The sequence below is a fragment of the Scyliorhinus torazame genome, chromosome 7, assembly GCF_047496885.1.
Source record: "Scyliorhinus torazame isolate Kashiwa2021f chromosome 7, sScyTor2.1, whole genome shotgun sequence".
Taxonomy (NCBI): Eukaryota; Metazoa; Chordata; class Chondrichthyes; order Carcharhiniformes; family Scyliorhinidae; genus Scyliorhinus; species Scyliorhinus torazame.
In genome coordinates, this window is record NC_092713.1 from 33,914,844 (window position 1) to 33,933,693 (window position 18,850).

Genomic DNA, 18,850 nt, shown 5'->3' on the forward strand with positions numbered 1-18,850 from the left:
GGTGTGTGGGGGGTGAGCAGTGTCGGGGTGGGGGGGTGAACAGTGTCGGGGTGGGGGGGTGAGCAGTGTCGGGGTGGGGGGGTGAGCAGTGTCGGGGTGGGGGGGGTGAGCAGTGTCGGTGTGGGGGGGGTGAGCAGTGTCGGGGTGGGGGGGTGAGCAGTGTCGGGGTGGGGGGGTGAGCAGTGTCGGGGTGGGGGGGGTGAGCAGTGTCGGGGTGGGGGGGGTGAGCAGTGTCGGTGTGTGGGGGTGAGCAGTGTCGGGGTGGGGGGGTGAGCAGTGTCGGGGTGGGGGGGGTGAGCAGTGTCGAAGTGGGGGGGTGAGCAGTGTCGGGGTAGGGGGGGTGAGCAGTGTCGGTGTGTGGGGGGTGAGCAGTGTCAGGGTGGGGGGGTGAGCAGTGTCGGGGTGGGGGGTTGAGCAGTGTCGGTGTGGGGGGTGTGAGCAGTGTCGTGGTGGGGGGGGGCAGTGTCGGGGTGGGGGGGTGAGCAGTGTCGCGGTGGGGGGGTGAGCAGTGTCGGGGTGGGAGGTGAGCAGTGTCGAGGTGGGGGTGTGGGCAGTGTCGGGGTGGGGGGGTGAGCAGTGTCGGGGTGGGGGGGTGAGCAGTGTCGGGGTGGGGGTGTGGGCAGTGTCGTGGTGGGGGGTGAGCAGTGTCGGGGTGGGGGGGTGAGCAGTGTCGGGGTGGGGGTGTGAGCAGTGTCGGGGTGGGGGGGGTGAGCAGTGTCGTGGTGGGGTGGCAGTGTCGGGGTGGGGGTGTGAGCAGTGTCGGGGTGGGGGGGTGAACAGTGTCGGTGTGGGGGGTGTGAGCAGTGTCGTGGTGGGGTGGCAGTGTCGCGGTGGGGGGGTGAGCAGTGTCGGGGTGGGGGTGTGAGCAGTGTCGGGGTGGGGGGTGTGAGCAGTGTCGGGGTGGGGGTGTGGGCAGTGTCGTGGTGGGGGGTGAGCAGTGTCGGGGTGGGGGGGTGAGCAGTGTCGGGGTGGGGGTGTGAGCAGTGTCGGGGTGGGGGGGGTGAGCAGTGTCGTGGTGGGGTGGCAGTGTCGCGGTGGGGGGGTGAGCAGTGTCGGGGTGGGGGTGTGAGCAGTGTCGGGGTGGGGGTGTGAGCAGTGTCGGGGTGGGGGTGTGGGCAGTGTCGTGGTGGGGGGTGAGCAGTGTCGGGGTGGGGGGGTGAGCAGTGTCGGGGTGGGGGTGTGAGCAGTGTCGGGGTGGGGGTGTGAGCAGTGTCGGGGTGGGGGTGTGGGCAGTGTCGTGGTGGGGGGTGAGCAGTGTCGGGGTGGGGGTGTGATCAGTGTCGGGGTGGGGGTGTGGGCAGTGTCGGGGTGGGGGGGGTGAGCAGTCTCGGGGTGGGGGGGTGAGCAGTGTCGAAGTGGGGGGGTGAGCAGTGTCGGAGTGGGGGCGTGAGCAGTGTCGGGGTAGGGGGGGTGAGCAGTGTCGGGGTGTGGGAGGTGAGCAGTGTCAGGGTGGGGGGGTGAGCAGTGTCGGTGTGGGGGGTGAGCAGTGTCGGGGTGGGGGGGGTGAGCAGTGTCGGGGTGGGCGGGTGAGCAGTGTCGGGGTGGGGGGTGAGCAGTGTCGTGGTGGGGGGGCAGTGTCGCCGTGGGGGGGTGTGAGCAGTGTCGGGGTGGGGGTGTGAGCAGTGTCGGGGTGGGGGGGTGAGCAGTGTCGGGGTGGGGGGGGTGAGCAGTGTCGGTGTGGGGGGGTGAGCAGTTTCGTGGTGGGGGGGTGAGCAGTGTCGGGGTGGGGGGGGTGAGCAGTGTCGGGGTGGGGGGGTGAGCAGTGTCGGGGTGGGGGGGTGAGCAGTGTCGGGGTGGGGGTGTGGGCAGTGTCGTGGTGGGCGCGTGAGCAGTGTCGGGGTGGGGGTGTGAGCAGTGTCTGGGTGGGGGGGTGAGCAGTGTCGGAGTGGAGGGTGAGCAGTGTCTGGGTGGGGGGTGTGAGCAGTGTCGGGGTGGGGGTGTGAGCAGTGTCGGGGTGGGGGGGTGAGCAGTGTCGGAGTGGAGGGTGAGCAGTGTCGGGGTGGGGGTGTGAGCAGTGTCGGGGTGGGGGTGTGAGCAGTGTCTGGGTGGGGGGTGTGAGCAGTGTCGGGGTGGGGGGGTGAGCAGTGTCGGAGTGGAGGGTGAGCAGTGTCGGGGTGGGGGTGTGAGCAGTGTCGGGGTGGGGGTGTGAGCAGTGTCGGGGTGGGGGGGTGAGCTGTGTCGGTGTGGGGGTGTGGGCAGTATCGTGGTGGGGGTGTGAGCAGTGTCGGGGTGCGGGTGTGGGCAGTGTCGTGGTGGGGGGTGAGCAGTGTCTGGGTGGGGGGTGTGAGCAGTGTCGGGGTGGGGGGGTGAGCAGTGTCGGAGTGGAGGGTGAGCAGTGTCGGGGTAGGGGGTGTGAGCAGTGTCGGGGTGGGGGTGTGAGCAGTGTCTGGGTGGGGGTGAGAGCAGTGTCGGGGTGGGGGGGTGAGCAGTGTCGGAGTGGAGGGTGAGCAGTGTCGGGGTAGGGGGGGTGAGCAGTGTCGGGGTGGGGGGGTGAGCAGTGACGGGGTGGGGGTGTGGGCAGTGTCGTGGTGGGGGTGAGCAGTGTCGGGGTGGGGGTGTGAGCAGTGTCGGGGTGGGGGTGTGAGCAGTGTCAGGGTGGGGGTGTGGGCAGTGTCGGGGTGGGGGTGTGATCAGTGTCGGGGTGGGGGTGTGGGCAGTGTCGTGGTGGGGGGTGAGCAGTGTCGGGGTGGGGGTGTGATCAGTGTCGGGGTGGGGGTGTGGGCAGTGTCGGGGTGGGGGGGGTGAGCAGTCTCGGGGTGGGGGGGGTGAGCAGTGTCGAAGTGGGGGGGGTGAGCAGTGTCGAAGTGGGGGGGTGAGCAGTGTCGGAGTGGGGGCGTGAGCAGTGTCGGGGTGTGGGAGGTGAGCAGTGTCGGGGTGGGGGTGTGAGCAGTGTCTGGGTGGGGGGTGTGAGCAGTGTCGGGGTGGGGGGGTGAGCAGTGTCGGAGTGGAGGGTGAGCAGTGTCGGGGTGGGGGTGTGAGCAGTGTCGGGGTGGGGGGTGTGAGCAGTGTCGGGGTGGGGGTGTGAGCAGTGTCGGGGTGGGGGGGTGTGGGCAGTATCGTGGTGGGGGTGTGAGCAGTGTCGGGGTGCGGGTGTGGGCAGTGTCGTGGTGGGGGGTGAGCAGTGTCTGGGTGGGGGGTGTGAGCAGTGTCGGGGTGGGGGTGTGAGCAGTGTCGGGGTGGGGGGGTGAGCAGTGTCGGGGTGGGGGGGTGAGCAGTGACGGGGTGGGGGTGTGGGCAGTGTCGTGGTGGGGGTGAGCAGTGTCGGGGTGGGGGTGTGAGCAGTGTCGGGGTGGGGGTGTGAGCAGTGTCAGGGTGGGGGTGAGCAGTGTCGGGGTGGGGGTGTGAGCAGTGTCAGGGTAGGGGGGGTGAGCAGTGTCGGGGTGGGGGGGTGAGCAGTGTCGGGGTGGGGGGGTGAGCAGTGTCGGTGTGGGGGGGGTGAGCAGTGTCGGGGTGGGGGGTGAGCAGTGTCGGGGTGGGGGGTTGAGCAGTGTCGGGGTGTGGGGGTGTGAGCAGTGTCGGGGTGGGGGTGTGGGCAGTGTCGTGGTGGGGGGGGGTGACCAGTGTCGGTGTGCGGGGGTGAGCAGTGTCGGTGTGGGGGGGGTGAGCAGTGTCGGGGTGGGAGGTGAGCAGTGTCGAGGTGGGGGGGGCAGTGTGGGGGTGGGGGGGCAGTGTGGGGGCGGGGGGGGCAGTGTGGGGGTGGGGGGGGCAGTGTCGGGGTGTGGGGTGAGCAGTGTCGTGGTGGGGGGTGAGCAGTGTCGGTGTGGGGGGGTGAGCAGTGTCGTGGTGGGGGGTGAGCAGTGTCGGGGTGGGGGGGTGAGCAGTGTCGGGGTGGGCGGGTGAGCAGTGTCGGGGTGGGAGGTGAGCAGTGTCGGGGTGGGGGGGGCAGTGTGGGGGTGGGGGGGCAGTGTGGGGGGGTGGGGATCCTGGCCGTCAGCTCTCCTGAATTCCAGCCCTCTGATGAGGCCGTATCTCGCCGCCAGCACCAGTGTGCGAGGGGCCCCAGGGGTCGGCCACTCGAGGAGGTAAACAGCCGGCTGCCTCCGCCTCAGATGTGCATCCTGGGGACACACCGAGACGTCGTGGTAAAGGTAGGACGGCAAAGCACATTGAATATCAGTGCCGCCACTGGGGGAGGCCAGGCGACACCATCGGGAGAGTGGGGAATTGGGTGACACATTAAACGCTCTTGTGCACAACCAGCATGACGCCTCTGTCACTTTATTCTGCAATACGGGCTGACCTCTGAAACCTTGGCCCATTTCTGCATACTCTGAGAGGGTGGGAAATGGGGAGGGGGGGCTACCAGGCCAAGCCACGTCCTCAGTGAATCGGGCGAGAATGAGGGCCTCCCTGGCCCTCCAGGCTTGCCGCAACCTCACCGCTGCCGCCTGTCCTGCAGCCTCCGGCTGATCCGGCGCCGCCTCATCAACCTGGTCCTTCCCCCTGTCCTTGGAGGCCTCATCACCAACCACCAATTCGTCGCCCTGCTGCTGTGCGAGGGCACAGCAGACCATCGCAAAGCGGGCGACCCTCCGGGCGCAGTGCACCACCGGAGCGGACGAGGCATTGGAACCGCATCTTGAGGAGTCCGGTGCACCACTCAATCACAGCGCAGGGCTACATGAGCCTCGTTGGACCGGGTCTCTGATTCGGTCACCGGCCATCCGGACTGGCTTCATTGGCCAGGTCCTCAGCGGGTACTCCTTATCCCACAAGAGCCAAGCGCCCATCCTGGGCTGCTCCTCGAAGAGGCCGGGGATGACCGACTGCCGTGCACACTCCCCGGGTAGCGGGCACACACGTGCATGATCTTCATCTGGTGGTCGCACACGAGCTGTATGTTCAGGTAGTGGAACCCCTTTCTGTTAACATCGGGCACTCCCCGATGGCCTGGCAAGCGCAGGGCCACATTACCCCCTGAGGCATCCAGCCGATGGGGAGAAACCTGCTGCCCTGGCATCTTGCTGGGCTTGGTTCATGTCAAAGATGATGTAGTTTTCCGCCCGGGCATACGTGACCTGTCGGAGACGTGAGATGCCACCGGTCCCTGCTCGAGCCCTGGAATGATCCCAGGGCGTACAGGTTCAAGACTGCAGTGTCCTTGTCGGCCCCGGGGAGGTATGTCCTCGTCCTCCATGTGGTACCAAGTCCACGAGGACGTGGCGCAGGAAGACTGTCTCCTTGTTGAGGCAGAGCCTCCTGTGGCACGCACTGTCAATCATCTGTTCGAATGACCAGCAAGGCCTGTACAGCCTGGACCGTCGCGGGACTCCCCATCTGGGTCCCTCCTTGGCCTGATGGGTGGCTGGGTCCACCGGGTGTGGGGTGGGGTCCACCATGTGGGCCGATGCCTCGGGCATCTGCAGATGCTGCTCCTGCCGCTACCGCCTCCGGATCTGGCTGCCCAGACTAACAGCAGCACCATTAGGGCAAGTTCTGCGTCCAATATCCCTGCCATAGCGTTCAATATCTGTCAGGAATTGGGAGAGGGTGTGTAAACTGACAAACAGCCGTGGCTCCAACTCCGGGGCCCTCCATTCCCCCATTGAGTCCTCCCCGACCCGGGAACGCTCTCCCATGCACTCCTGGCTGCAGCGGGCACCCCCTCACAGGGCCCCACACCCTGTACCCTGGACACCCGCTCATAACATCACCTGGACCGGGGGCTTGTCCCTTCCCCTGGGTGTTCGGCTATTGACTGCTGCGCGTGTGGTGTTGCCTCCTGCAGTGTTCAGGCACAGTGTCCATCAAGGTGTGATTGGGATGCGAGGCAATGACCCCCACATGCCACATGGCCCTCCCACTCACGGGAATCCACTGGAGTGCTCACTGAACCATGATTGCCAATTCCCCATCAGCAATAGCCTTCAGCCACGCGGCCAGAGGCCTCGGCAGTCGGTGGGAGTTATGGGTGGTCGGCGAAGCGGACGGGCAGGGATAAGGGTTTCCCCCGGAATGGGTAAACACGACCCAGTGGTTGGCATGGTAATGCTGCGAGCAGTTGTCCTCCCAGTGCCTCCTGCCCCTTCCCATGACGGCCCACCCCCCGCCGAGCACGGGGGTCGCAAGCCCAGTGTCCCCGGGCTCTTTGCCTGTGAGCAAAGATGGCTACTCACCTCCTCAGCTCCCCGCAAAAGCCCTTCCGCCGGGTTCATGTTTTTCAAAAGGAGTACTAATCGGCGCCAGCGTGACCACTTGCTGGGGAGGCCGCTGAATGACGGGAGGCTGCAGGATAAGGGGTGACTCCCATAAATTGTATGGAACTTGAGCTTAAGTGGTGATAATTGGTTTCTCGCCACGCTACGGCAAGATACCGATTTTGCCGACGGGAGTGTGCCGGTCCTTGTTTTCTGCCTGTCCCGCTATTCACTGGTCTCGTGTCACTTGAGCGAGAGCGCACGAGGCTGGAGAATCGGGCACACATTTTATCTCACTTTTTCCTTTTGTTCTTGTTGTGTTTGGTCCTTTGTACTTTACGAAGGAATCCACCAAACACTTTGACTTGTCCAAACCAGAATCATTTATTTAGTCTCATGTAGTAAGATAGCAATCTGATACAGAGCACGTTATCATGGAGTCTGCTAACTACTCCTCTGCAGTTGACAAAGGGTCATCTGGACACGAAACGTTAGCTCTTTTCTCTCCCTACAGATGCTGCCAGACCTGCTGAGATTTTCCAGCACTTTCTCTTTGGTTTCAGATTCCAGCATGCGCAGTAATTTGCTTTTAACTTCTCCTCTGGAATTTGCACTGAGCACTGACCATTCACTTGTATGTCTTATCACCCTCACAATCCTCTTCCGCAGATGGCCGGATGAACGGTTGAGGACTCTGGGCCTGTACTCGTTGGAGTTTGGAGGGGGGGGCGGCATGTGGCGCAGTGGTTAGCACTGGGACTGCGGAGCTGAGGACCCGGGTTCGAATCCCGGCCCTGGGTTACTGTCCGTGTGGAGTTTGCACATTCTCCCCATGTCTGCATGGTTTTCACCCCCACAACCCAAAGACGTGCAGGTTAGATGGATTGGCCACGCTAAATTGCCCCTTAATTGGAAAAATAAAATAATAATTGGTTACTCTAAATTTTTTTTTGTTTAAAAGGAGGAGGGGGGATCTTATTGAAACTTACTGGATCCTGCGAGGCCTGGATAGAGAGGACGTGGAGAGGATGTTTCCACTTGTAGGAAAAACTAGAACCAGAGGACACCATCTCAGACTAAAGGGACGATCCTTTAAAACAGAGGTGAGGAGGAATTTCTTCAGCCGGAGGGTGGTGAATCTGTGGAACACTTTGCCGCAGAAGGCTGTGGAGGTCAAATCACGGAGTGTCTTTAAGACAGAGATAGATAGGTTCTTGATTAATAAGGGGATCAGGGATTATGGGGAGAAGGCAGGAGAATGGGGATGAGAAAATATCAGCCATGATTGAATGGTGGAGCAGACTCGAGACCGCATGGTGTGTCTGTACCACCACCTGCTGGTTGGAGGTGCATACCATCCATCTATGATACAGCCCAAAGCTCACCATAGCTCTTAATCCATCATTCTTTTCCTCTCTTTATTTTTCTTTCAACTCAAATTCATCCTGTTTCTTTATCAATGCTTAAATCTTCAATTGGCCGCAGGGGACACACTATTCTCTTCACTGAGGGGGCAGAATCCCCATTATAAGCTCACATTTCCAGCAAGGTTGAGTACAACATTTATTTGGGTTGAAAGCTGCGGAGCAAGAGGCTAAGATACAGTGCCCACCATGGGATTACCCAGCCCAGCAAGAGTTAACCCACTGCCTTGACATTTCTGCCTCCCTCCTGCAACCTTTTCATCTATCTCTCGTCTATCAATACTCATCTCCAGCCTCTTCCTTTCCTCCCACTGCACTCCAAATGTGACATATTACGATCCCGGACCAGACCCCAATGGTTGCTAGGATACCAGACAGAAACCCCAATATTTAATTTCATTTGCAAGACTGTGGGGAAAAGATACTTCGTTCCAGGAGTGACTCCAGGGTTAAATAGGGATATGGAACATTAAAACAAACATTATTATTAACACAGCATTAAACTAACTTTAACACCATGCGTTTTGTCTTTTTTAAATTACATTGCTGTTTGTGGGAGCTTGCTGTGCACATACTGGCTGCCACATTTCCTACATTCCAACAGTGACTACTTTCCAAAAGGCATTTCACAGGCTGCAAAGTGATTTATGAGGTGTGGGGGTTGCGAAAGGTGCTATACAAATGCAAGTTTGTCTTTCTCCAAATCTGCCATGACCTATTTTTCAAGCAGCCTGCACAGCACTGGCGTTAACAGGTACTCACGCAAACCACTTTCTCACAGAGTAATGGTCACTGACAACCTGATCACTCAATGCGAGTAATCATCCCATCAAAATTCATGAATGCACCCTTAAAATCAAGGAGGACAGTTCTAGGTGTTACCACTAGAGGGTGCCAACTATCACTGTATGAGTATGACACGGCCTATTCCACAGGGCGTTGGGCTAATTTGTCAATTGGATTGACCCGGTCATTGCCAACTGAACGGTATTTCGACACAACCTAAATCTTTTTACTCCCTGACGAGATAGTTACGCCCAAAATTCTTTGAAATTGGTAAAGCAAGATAATTAATTGTGGTGAAGATTTGCAAGAGGAGCCTCCAGCCTTGCAACAGCTTACCTGGCTCCTTGTGTGCAGACAGGTGTCTCAATGCCCTTCACAGGGGCGTGGGTGGATAGTCAGGCACCCGAGTAGGAGGGGGAAACTCGGGGCCGAAGGGGGTGAAAACACCTTTGAAAAGAGGAGTGGAGGTTCTGGAGCAGAATGCTGGAGGCCGGGTTAGATTGACCCTGCTCCTTTGAAGCAGACGTGAACATAATAAAGCATGGGCAGCAAATTATTGACTGCCCTCTCCACCTGTAAGCAGTGCTGTAGGGACACCGGGTCACTGCTGTTGTGGGGAGCCGATGTCTCGAGTTGCATGTTCTTTACCAACCAATGTCAATGGCATCCTGACCTGACCAGTGTGTGGAATGCGGCTCACTCTGCATAGAGCCCCGCGGCCCAGCTACGAATAATTGAGCCTCATTGCGCACCCTGTGTTCTGAAGGTTAGACTGTCCCAACTAGTCTGCATCAAGTGCCAGATTAGAACAATGAAAACCAACTGCTATGTAACCAGTCGCCCTCGGTCGGCTGTGCAACAACAACAACCTGCATCTATATAGCATCCTGGGCATGGTTAAAAAGTCCCAAAGGTTGAAAGGAGGAAAACGAGGCAGAGAGCCGGAGAGGTTTAGGGAGCAAGTTCTGGAGCTTGAAGTCCGGGCAGCTCAAGGCCGACAGTGAAATAAAGACATGTGAGAATGTGCAGGAAGCCAGATTTGGAGGAATGATGTAATTAGCCGCAGAGCAAGCTCAGAGATCAGGTTTAATGTTGCTTCTACCCTAGTGGGTGCGCTAATTGCTCGGCCACTTAGGCATATGGTTTTCAGTAATCACCATAAACAAACAAATACTAATGCAAGTTCTTGTTCATTTTCCCTGCTGCTATTCACATCAAAGGGATCAGCGGAGAGAGGGGTGAGGGTAGAGGGGAGGGAGGGGAGAGGGGGAGGGGAGAGGGGGGAGACGGGAGAGGGGGGGGAGACGGGAGAGGGGGGAGAGGGGAGAGGGTAGAGGGGGAGAGTAGGGAGGGGAGAGGGGGAGGGAGGGGAGGGGGAGGGGGGACGGGGGAGGGGCGAGGGGAGAGGGGAGTGGGGAGGGGGGATGGGGGGAGGGGAGGGGAGGGTGAGGGGAGGGGGAGGGTGAGGGGAGGGAGAGGGGAGGGAGAGGGGGGAGGGAGAGGGGGGAGGGGAGAGGGGGAGGGGAGAGGAGGGGGTAGGGGAGGGAGGGGGAGGGGAGGGGAGAGGAGGGGGGAGGGGAGGGAGGAGGGGGAGGGGAGGGGGGAGGAGGAGGGGGAGGGGGAGGGGAGGGGGGAGGAGGAGGGGGAGGGGAGAGGGGGAGGGGAGAGGGGGAGGGGAGAGGGGGAGGGGGTGGGGGGTGGCTGGAGAGACTTTTAAACTGCTGAGAGAGAAAGCTTTGCTCCCCATGTTTTTTTGGCTTGCCGGAGCTTGCAGTTGGGAAAGGGATCTCTGAAATCCAGCTGCGATTCAGCAGAGTCCCACACTGACTCTATCACTATTGCAGCCTCCGAAAGGCAGAGGCACAAGTTTGTCCTCAGACTGTGTGACCAGGGCCGCAGGTTGGAAATTCGTACGGCGTGGCGTATGAACAAAATCTCACTTATTAACAGATTAGTCTGGGCTCGAACGGCAATGTCTAACTGCTGCATGAATTTCCCACACGAGCTGCTTTGCAAACACGGTGTTTAGATAGCCACCGATCAAGTGTCGAGGATGATTTAATAAAAATTCTTTCAGAGATCACGCACATTATGGCCAGCGAAACCCTCATTATCTTTTCTTTTTATTCATTCATGGGATGCGGCCGTCGCGGGCTGTGCCAGTATTTATTGCCCATCCCTACTTGCCCTTGAGGGGGCAATTAAGAGTCAATCACATTGCTATGGGTCTGGAGTCACATGTCGGCCAGACCAGGTAAGGACGGCAGATTTCCTTCCCTAAAGGACATTAGTGAACCAGATGGTTTTCCCCGACAATCGACACTGGTTTCATGGTCACCATTAGGCATTTTTAATTCCAGATTTTTATTGAATTCAAATTTCACCATCTGCAGTGGTGGAATTCGAACCTGGGTCTCCAGGGTTTCTACTTTCTCAGATTAGTGGTGTTGCGGCTGAGTGTTAAGCTGCCAGGGCAGGTAGGCTTTGTGAGTAAGGCTGTTTGGCTATTTCTCAGAATCTACTCGGGGTGAGTGATAATATAATGGCAGGTCAGATATTTAAGTGTATAATGCTCGGTCTACACTCAGCCAACCTGGCTACGTAACTTGCTCTGTTTAACGCGGTTTCTAACCCAAAACATCAATCGCAGTCGAGCGGGAACCACTTTCCATTTGACCTTTCTGCACTCCGCGCACTCAGTTCTGCGGACTGCACATGCCAGTATGTGCACGGTGTGCGCCGTGCATGCCTGGATCGGCGCACGTGCGGTGGGTGCTTTCGCCGCCGTAAAGTGAAGGGTAAACTTTATATCCTACAATAGAAAATAAAATTTACCGTTGTGCGTTTGTGATGGAGGCAGCTGTGAAAATCCTGCATGGAAACGCTTCCCGTGTGTCGAAAGCAGACAGCACATATTTAGAATACTCTCACCTGTTAACTGGGCTGGCAACTGAATATTACTCAACATTTAACCTTCGTTACTTAAGGTACAGAAGCAATGTCACAGCATTTGTAACCCAGAGGCTCATTCCCAACATGCAGTCCGAGATTTTACGCTCAGTGAATTAAACAAGGTTAACATTCTGGAACAGTTGACCACTAAAAAGGGCAACCCACCTTCTTTCGGAGAGGAAATCTTTGCCTAATAGTGCACAAGAATGTTCTTGGTGCATTTTCCTTTCCATAGATGGGCAGAATAAGGACTATGTTGTACAGCGGGGAGAGAGAGGGGGCTGGTGGATTACATTAGGATGACTGTCGGAAAAGTGGATCCAAAGGCACTAAACTCTGGGCACCACTACAACCAACCCCAGCACGAATGCCTGGATCGTTGTGTCCCCTGTTGGGAATTAAACTCCCAGACAGCTGGAACTGAAGCATTACTGCACTCGCTGAAAAGGGTGAAGAAAGCACTTAACAAGGGCCCTCCGAGACGGGAGGAGCCAGCTACTGATCAACCCGAAAGCAAAGCATCGTAAATCTCATCATTACACGGGAGGTATTTGGAAACTGGTAACTTACCTTGACATATTCGAGGGAAAAGTCCATAATGTTCCTGGCCCTGCCAAGTGAGAAAAGAAATGTTGGTGACGTTTACTGGAGTATCAGGTTTCATTTGGCTGCGTTAAAAAGAATCTACGCGCTCCTCCTACAAGCACAGTACAATCCAAATGTGCAATGCTTTCCTAAAACCTAAACCTACATAAGGCACATGGATGGTTGCCCATTGGCCTCAGAATATCATAGAAACATTCGGCCCATCGAATCTGCACCGGCCCTTGGAAAGAGCACCCCACCCAAGCCCACACCTCCACCCTATCTCCATAACCCAGTAACCCCACTTAACCTTTTTGGACACTAAGGGCAATTTATCATGGCCAATCCACCTAACCCGCACATCTTTGGACTGTGGGAGGAAACCGGAGCACCCGGAGGAAACCCACGCACACACAAGTGCAGACTCCGCACAGACAGTGACCCGGGAATCAAACCTGGGACCCTGGAGCTGTGAAGCAACTGTGCTAACCACTGTGCTACCATGTTGCCCACAATATATTGAACCGCGCAATTAGACAGACAAAAGATTCAACATCCATGGGAAACATTGACCCAAGTGCAGACTGATCTCACAAGAGCATGCACTGGCCTCAAAAAACATTTGGAATACATTAAAACATATTGGAAAATACTCCCTTCAGAATTAGATACAAAATAAATGAACAGGTTTAAAATCAGAAGCCCTCTGTAAATATGTTCATGAAGAATTTACTTTGTTCCATATTTATAGAAAAGTCAAACTGATTTCATTTCAAAATGTGTTTAACCTCTCTGTATAATAAAGCAAATTAGCGCGGGCAAGAAAAATGTAATGTATATAAGCAACAACTGTTTATAAATATGAGAAAAGCCACAAAAAAAAAGTGTGTTTAAAGTTTCATTGTTTAACAGGCACCTGGAAATCTCACAAACAAAACTATGGGCCTGAATGTTCACTCCCCAAATCCGGGCTCCACAGACTCGAGCCGGGAGAAAGTGCCCTGGCAGTTTGGATTCCTGTACTGGTGGTACTGGGCTTTGTAGGAGTTGGGCTCGCTGCTCTGGAAACTGTTTGGAGGCAGCACAGGGGCTGCTGGGCGTGGAGGTGGGCGAGGTGGACAGGTCCGTCCGCCTTGGTACCCTGGCACTGTGAGAAAGGACAAAGCAAAGAACAGCCCTCCAACCCTCATCCCTCACAACTCCCATCCATGCCACCTCATGCCCCCCACCTACCCCCTCATAATCTCCACGTCAACATTTGCCCCTCACCCGCAGCCCCCATGGAGCCTCAGCCCTACCATTCAAACGTGTCCCCTTACCCATCCCTATGGCCCTTGATTGCCCCAATCCCAACATAGTGCCAACTCATGCCAATCCGAGTCCCTCACCCACCACCCTTTGCCCATTCCTCCCCCATGCCAACTCACCTAGTATCTACCATGGGCTGACCTCAGGACGCAAACTTCCTTTTCTAATTACTTTAAATCTGTGCCCTCTCATTCTCGATCCTTTCACGAGTGGGACACAGTTTCTCCCTTATACTCAGTCCAGATCCCTCATAATTTTGAATATCTCTATTAAATCTTCTCTCAGCTTTCTTTTCTCCAGGGAAAACAGTCGATCCTAACCTCTCCAATCTACCTTCATAACTGAAATCCCTCATCTATACCAACAGAGTGAAATAGCAAGCACTAGTTGTTTTTTAACACTGCAGTTTTCTTTTCAAATATTTAACTTAAATGCCTGCAAGATGCACTGCAGCAACTCACCAAGGTTCCTTCCAAACCCATGACCACTACTATCAAGAAGAGCAGCAGATACCTGGGAACACCATAACCTGGAGGTTCCACTGCAAGCCACTTACCATCCTGACTTGGAAATATATCACTTTTCCTTCACATCACTGGGTACAAACCCACCCTAACAGCACTGTGGGTCTACTTACTCCACCACCTTCACAAGGGCAACTAAGGATGGGAAATAAATGCCTAGGCAGCTACGCCCACATCCCATAAATGAATAATATATTTTTTTAAACAGGCAGCAGATTTATAATAATAATAATCTTTATTGTCACGAGTAGGCTTACATTAACACTGCAATGAAGTTACTGTGAAAAGCCCCTAGTCGCCACATTCCGGCGCCTGTTCGGGTACACTGAAGAATTCAGATTGTCCAAATTACCTAACAGCACGTCTTTCGGGACTTGTGGGAGGAAACTGGAGCACCCGGAGGAAACCCACGCAGACACGGGGAGAACGTGCAGACTCCACACAGCCGGGAATTGAACCTGGGACCCTGACCCATGCCTTGACAGTTTGGAAACTCTCTTTGGCACCTCTTTTTCACAGTTCCCTTTGACAGTCCCAATGTGCTTTGACTGTTTCAAAGATTTTATGCAATTTTTTTCTAATTCGTGTTTGCTTTTACCCAAAGAGCATCGGACCTCCTCACAAAGGGAGTGGATCTCTCCCACAGGTGTCCTCGGACCAATGAAGTAACTTCATTGCACTGTTATTGTAAACCTACTTGTGGCACTAATAAAGATTATTATTATCCAAAAGGGGACCCAACTTTCCAAAGAGCCCCATTAAGATTATACATTGTCACAATAATGAACAGGGCATCTCCAGGAGTAGGGAATGAGGAGAATGAAGACGAAAGACGGGAGGAACGGCAGAAGAGACGGTGAGCGCGAGACGGCAACGAGATCCGTCCGGGAGAAGCGACAACAACACCAAACCCATTCGCGTATTGCCCACTGTAATTGTCTCTCCGGCACCCGAATGTATATTTACCTCCCCGGTCACCACCACCCACCCTCCCTCCCTCCCGCAAACAGTCGCCTACTTATGTGTTGTAAATAATTTTGATAGTTGTACAGAGTTGCTGCTGTTGAGCTGGTGCACAATATCCTACCAGTTATCCTATTTTTTTTTAATTGTATATATTTTTTTACTATTTACTATTTTCTCTCTTTGGTATGTTTGGGTGTGCCCCTCTCTTCTATATACGTGTATATATGTATATGTTTCTTATCCTATGTACATAACGGTAACTATACTTTGTTCAAAAACCCAATAAAAAACATTTATTAAAAAAAAGATTATACATTGTCCAACTAGGACGAGTGTGCACAAATCAGATCTGACTAAAGTCAGCTGCACTTTAACTTGTGAAAATAACGGGGGCCAAAGTTGAGGGCGGGACATCCGGTTTCGGACCTCTGGCGCCATTTTCGTTAAAACAGAGAGATTCAGGGGGTGGCACGTGGGACTACGGCGTTGAGAGCCCGGGTTCGAATCCTGGCCTTGCATCACTGTCCGGGTGCAATTTGCACATTCTCCCCGTGTTTGCGTGGGTTTCACTCCCACAACCCAAAGATGTGCCGGTTAGGTGGATTGGCCACGCTAAATTGCCCCTTTATTGGGAAAAAAATAATTAGGTAGTCTAAATTTATTTTAAAAAAGCAGAGGGAGCTTCTCTGTCTGCACAATAATTCAGGCCAAAACATCGCTAACAGACTGTGACCATAGGTATGCTTTACACATAATTGGGAACCTCCGTGTTTCAGATCTAAATCGTTAAATATACTGTTATTTAACCTGGGATACAGGGAGCGATGGAGGTCACACTGTTTATTCCATGAGTGGGAACGACCATACACATTAACACGGTTCCCCGTACCACCCCATCGATATATCCCCAGCCCCAGCCCACTAAAACACAAGCAAAACACAAAACCCCAAATACTCCGAATTGACACTATTGGTCCGCAAACTTGCCCTAGAAGCCCAATACAACAATCCCACCCAATCGGGCCTCCCGGTGCCAAATAGATTGTTATCTCGGACCATTCCCCGCATTTGGTAGGTGTGGTCCTGGGGAAGGGGCCGGCACTGTGGACAACACGGAGGTTGAATGTGGGGCTGCTGGCTGCTGAAGGCAGTGGTAAGGGGCAAGATCATCTTGTTTAAGGCTCAGGTGGATAGGGAGGCAAGAGAAGAATGGCAGCGGCTGGTGGATGGAATCTTGGAAGTGGATGGGAAGTAGGCGGAGGACCCCATTCCAGAGTAGAAATGAATCGCAGGTGCAGTTTGATCTTTTGTCTACAGGGAAAGCGGTCTGGAAGTTGAGGCGGGAGAAGGGGGTCGTATAGGAGTACGGGGAGACGGCCGGTCACATGTTGGCAGGCCAGCTCAGCCAGCAGGCAGACGCGCAAGAGCTTGTTCAGTTCTAGGATAGGGCAGGGGAGCTGGTGGTGGCGCCGGAGCAGGTGAACAGGGCATTCGAGGAGTTTTAGAAAAGGTTGTACAGTTCGGTGTCCCCAGGGGATGAGTCAGGTATGAAGGTTTTCTTGGAGTGGGGGGGGGGTTTGGACTGTCCTAGAGGAGGAGAGGGCAGGGCTGGAGGAGCCAGTGGGAATTGAGGAGGTTTGAGCGGTGATAGGGAAGATGCAAACGGGTAACGGCACTGGGGCCAGATGGGTTGTCAGTTTTTGGATAGGCTGGTGCCGCTGTTAGTGGAGATGTTTGAGGATGTGGTGGGTCAGCGGGCACTCCTGGAGATGTTTGAGGATGCAGTGGCTAAGCGGGAACTCCCGGAGATGTTTGAGGATGCGGTGGCTAAGCGGGCACTCCCGGATATGCGAGGATGCGGTGGGTCAGCGGGCACTCCCGGAGATGTTTGAGGATGCGGTGGGTCAGCGGGCACTCCCGGAGATGTTTGAGGATGCGGTGGGTCAGCGGGCACTCCCGGAGATGTTTGAGGATGCGGTGGGTCAGCGGGCTCTCCCGGAGATGTTTGAGGATACAGTGGCTCAGCGGGCACTCCCGGAGATATTTGAGGATGCAGTGGCTCAGCGGGCACTCCCGGAGATGTTGAGGATGCGGTGGGTCAGCGGGCACTCCCGGAGATGTTTGAGGATGCGGTGGCTCAGCGGGCACTCCCGGAGATGTTGAGGATGCGGTGGGTCAGCGGGCACTCCCGGAGATGTTTGAGGATGCAGTGGCTAAGCGGGCACTCCCGGAGATGTTTGAGGATGTGGTGGGTCAGCGGGCACTCCCGGAGATGTTGAGGATGCGGTGGGTCAGCGGGCACTCCCGGAGATGTTTGAGGATGCGGTGGGTCAGCGGGCACTCCCGGAGATGTTTGAGGATGCAGTGGCTAAGCGGGCACTCCCGGAGATGTTTGAGGATGCGGTGGCTAAGCGGGCACTCCCGGAGATGTTTGAGGATGCGGTGGCTAAGCGGGCACTCCTGGAGATGTTTGAGGATGCGGTGGCTAAGCGGGCACTCCCGGAGATGTTTGAGGATGCTGTGGCTCAGCGGGCACTCCCGGAGATGTTTGAGGATGCAGTGGCTAAGCGGGCACTCCCGGAGATGTTTGAGGATGCAGTGGCTAAGCGGGCACTCCCGGAGATGTTTGAGGATGCGGTGGCTCAGCGGGCACTCCCGGAGATGTTTGAGGATGCAGTGGCTAAGCGGGCACTCCCGGAGATGTTTGAGGATGTGGTGGGTCAGCGGGCACTCCCGGAGATGTTTGAGGATGTGGTGGGTCAGCGGGCACTCCCGGAGATGTTTGAGGATGCGGTGGCTCAGCGGGCACTCCCGGAGATGTTTGAGGATGTGGTGGGTCAGCGGGCACTCCCGGAGATGTTTGAGGATGTGGTGGGTCAGCGGGCACTCCCGGAGATGTTTGAGGATGCAGTGGCTAAGCGGGCATTCCCGGAGATGTTTGAGGATGCGGTGGGTCAGCGGGCACTCCCGGAGATGTTTGAGGATGCGGTGGCTCAGCGGGCACTCCCGGAGATGTTTGAGGATGTGGTGGGTCAGCGGGCACTCCCGGAGATGTTTGAGGATGTGGTGGGTCAGCGGGCACTCCCGGAGATGTTTGAGGATGTGGTGGCTCAGCGGGCACTCCCGGAGATGTTTGAGGATGTGGTGGGTCAGCGGGCACTCCCGGAGATGTTTGAGGATGTGGTGGGTCAGCGGGCACTCCCGGAGATGTTTGAGGATGCAGTGGCTCAGCGGGCACTCCCAGAGATGTTTGAGGATGCGGTGGCTAAGCGGGCACTCCCGGAGATGTTTGAGGATGTGGTGGGTCAGCGGGCACTCCCGGAGATGTTTGAGGATGTGGTGGGTCAGCGGGCACTCCCGGAGATGTTTGAGGATGTGGTGGGTCAGCGGGCACTCCCGGAGATGTTTGAGGATGTGGTGGGTCAGCGGGCACTCCCGGAGATGTTTGAGGATGCGGTGGGTCAGCGGGCACTCCCGGAGATGCGAGGATGCGTTGGGTCAGCGGGCACTCCCGGAGATGTTTGAGGATGTGGTGGGTCAGCGGGCACTCCCGGAGATGTTTGAGGATGCGGTGGGTCAGCGGGCACTCCCGGAGATGTTTGAGGATGTGGTGGGTCAGCGGGCACTCCCGGAGATGTTTGAGGATGTGGTGGGTCAGCGGGCACTCCCGGAGATGTTTGAGGATGTGGTGGGTCAGCGGGCACTCCCGGAGATGTTTGAGGATGTGGTGGGTCAGTGGGCACTCCCGGAGATGTTTGAGGATGCGGTGGCTCAGCGGGCACTCCCGGAGATGTTTGAGGATGTGGTGGGTCAGCGGGCACTCCCGGAGATGTTTGAGGATGTGGTGGCTAAGCGGACACTCCCGGAGATGTTTGAGGATGTGGTGGGTCAGTGGGCACTCCCGGAGATGTTTGAGGATGCGGTGGCTCAGCGGGCACTCCCGGAGATGTTGAGGATGCGGTGGGTCAGCGGGCACTCCCGGAGATGTTTGAGGATGCAGTGGCTAAGCGGGCACTCCCGGAGATGTTTGAGGATGTGGTGGGTCAGCGGGCACTCCCGGAGATGTTGAGGATGCGGTGGGTCAGCGGGCACTCCCGGAGATGTTTGAGGATGCGGTGGGTCAGCGGGCACTCCCGGAGATGTTTGAGGATGCAGTGGCTAAGCGGGC

General features: G+C 56.3%; 1 protein-coding gene across 5 annotated transcripts in view; it reads right to left on the reverse strand.

Moving 5' to 3' along the window:
- Positions 1–18,850, reverse strand: part of bcar3 (BCAR3 adaptor protein, NSP family member) — a 335,071-nt gene that overhangs the window by 122,808 nt on the left and 193,413 nt on the right. For all 5 annotated transcript variants that reach the window (XM_072510520.1, XM_072510521.1, XM_072510522.1 and 2 more), the window contains one exon: positions 11,870–11,909. In XM_072510520.1, the coding sequence (XP_072366621.1) occupies positions 11,870–11,909 (40 nt within the window). The remainder of the gene's footprint in view (positions 1–11,869; positions 11,910–18,850) is intronic.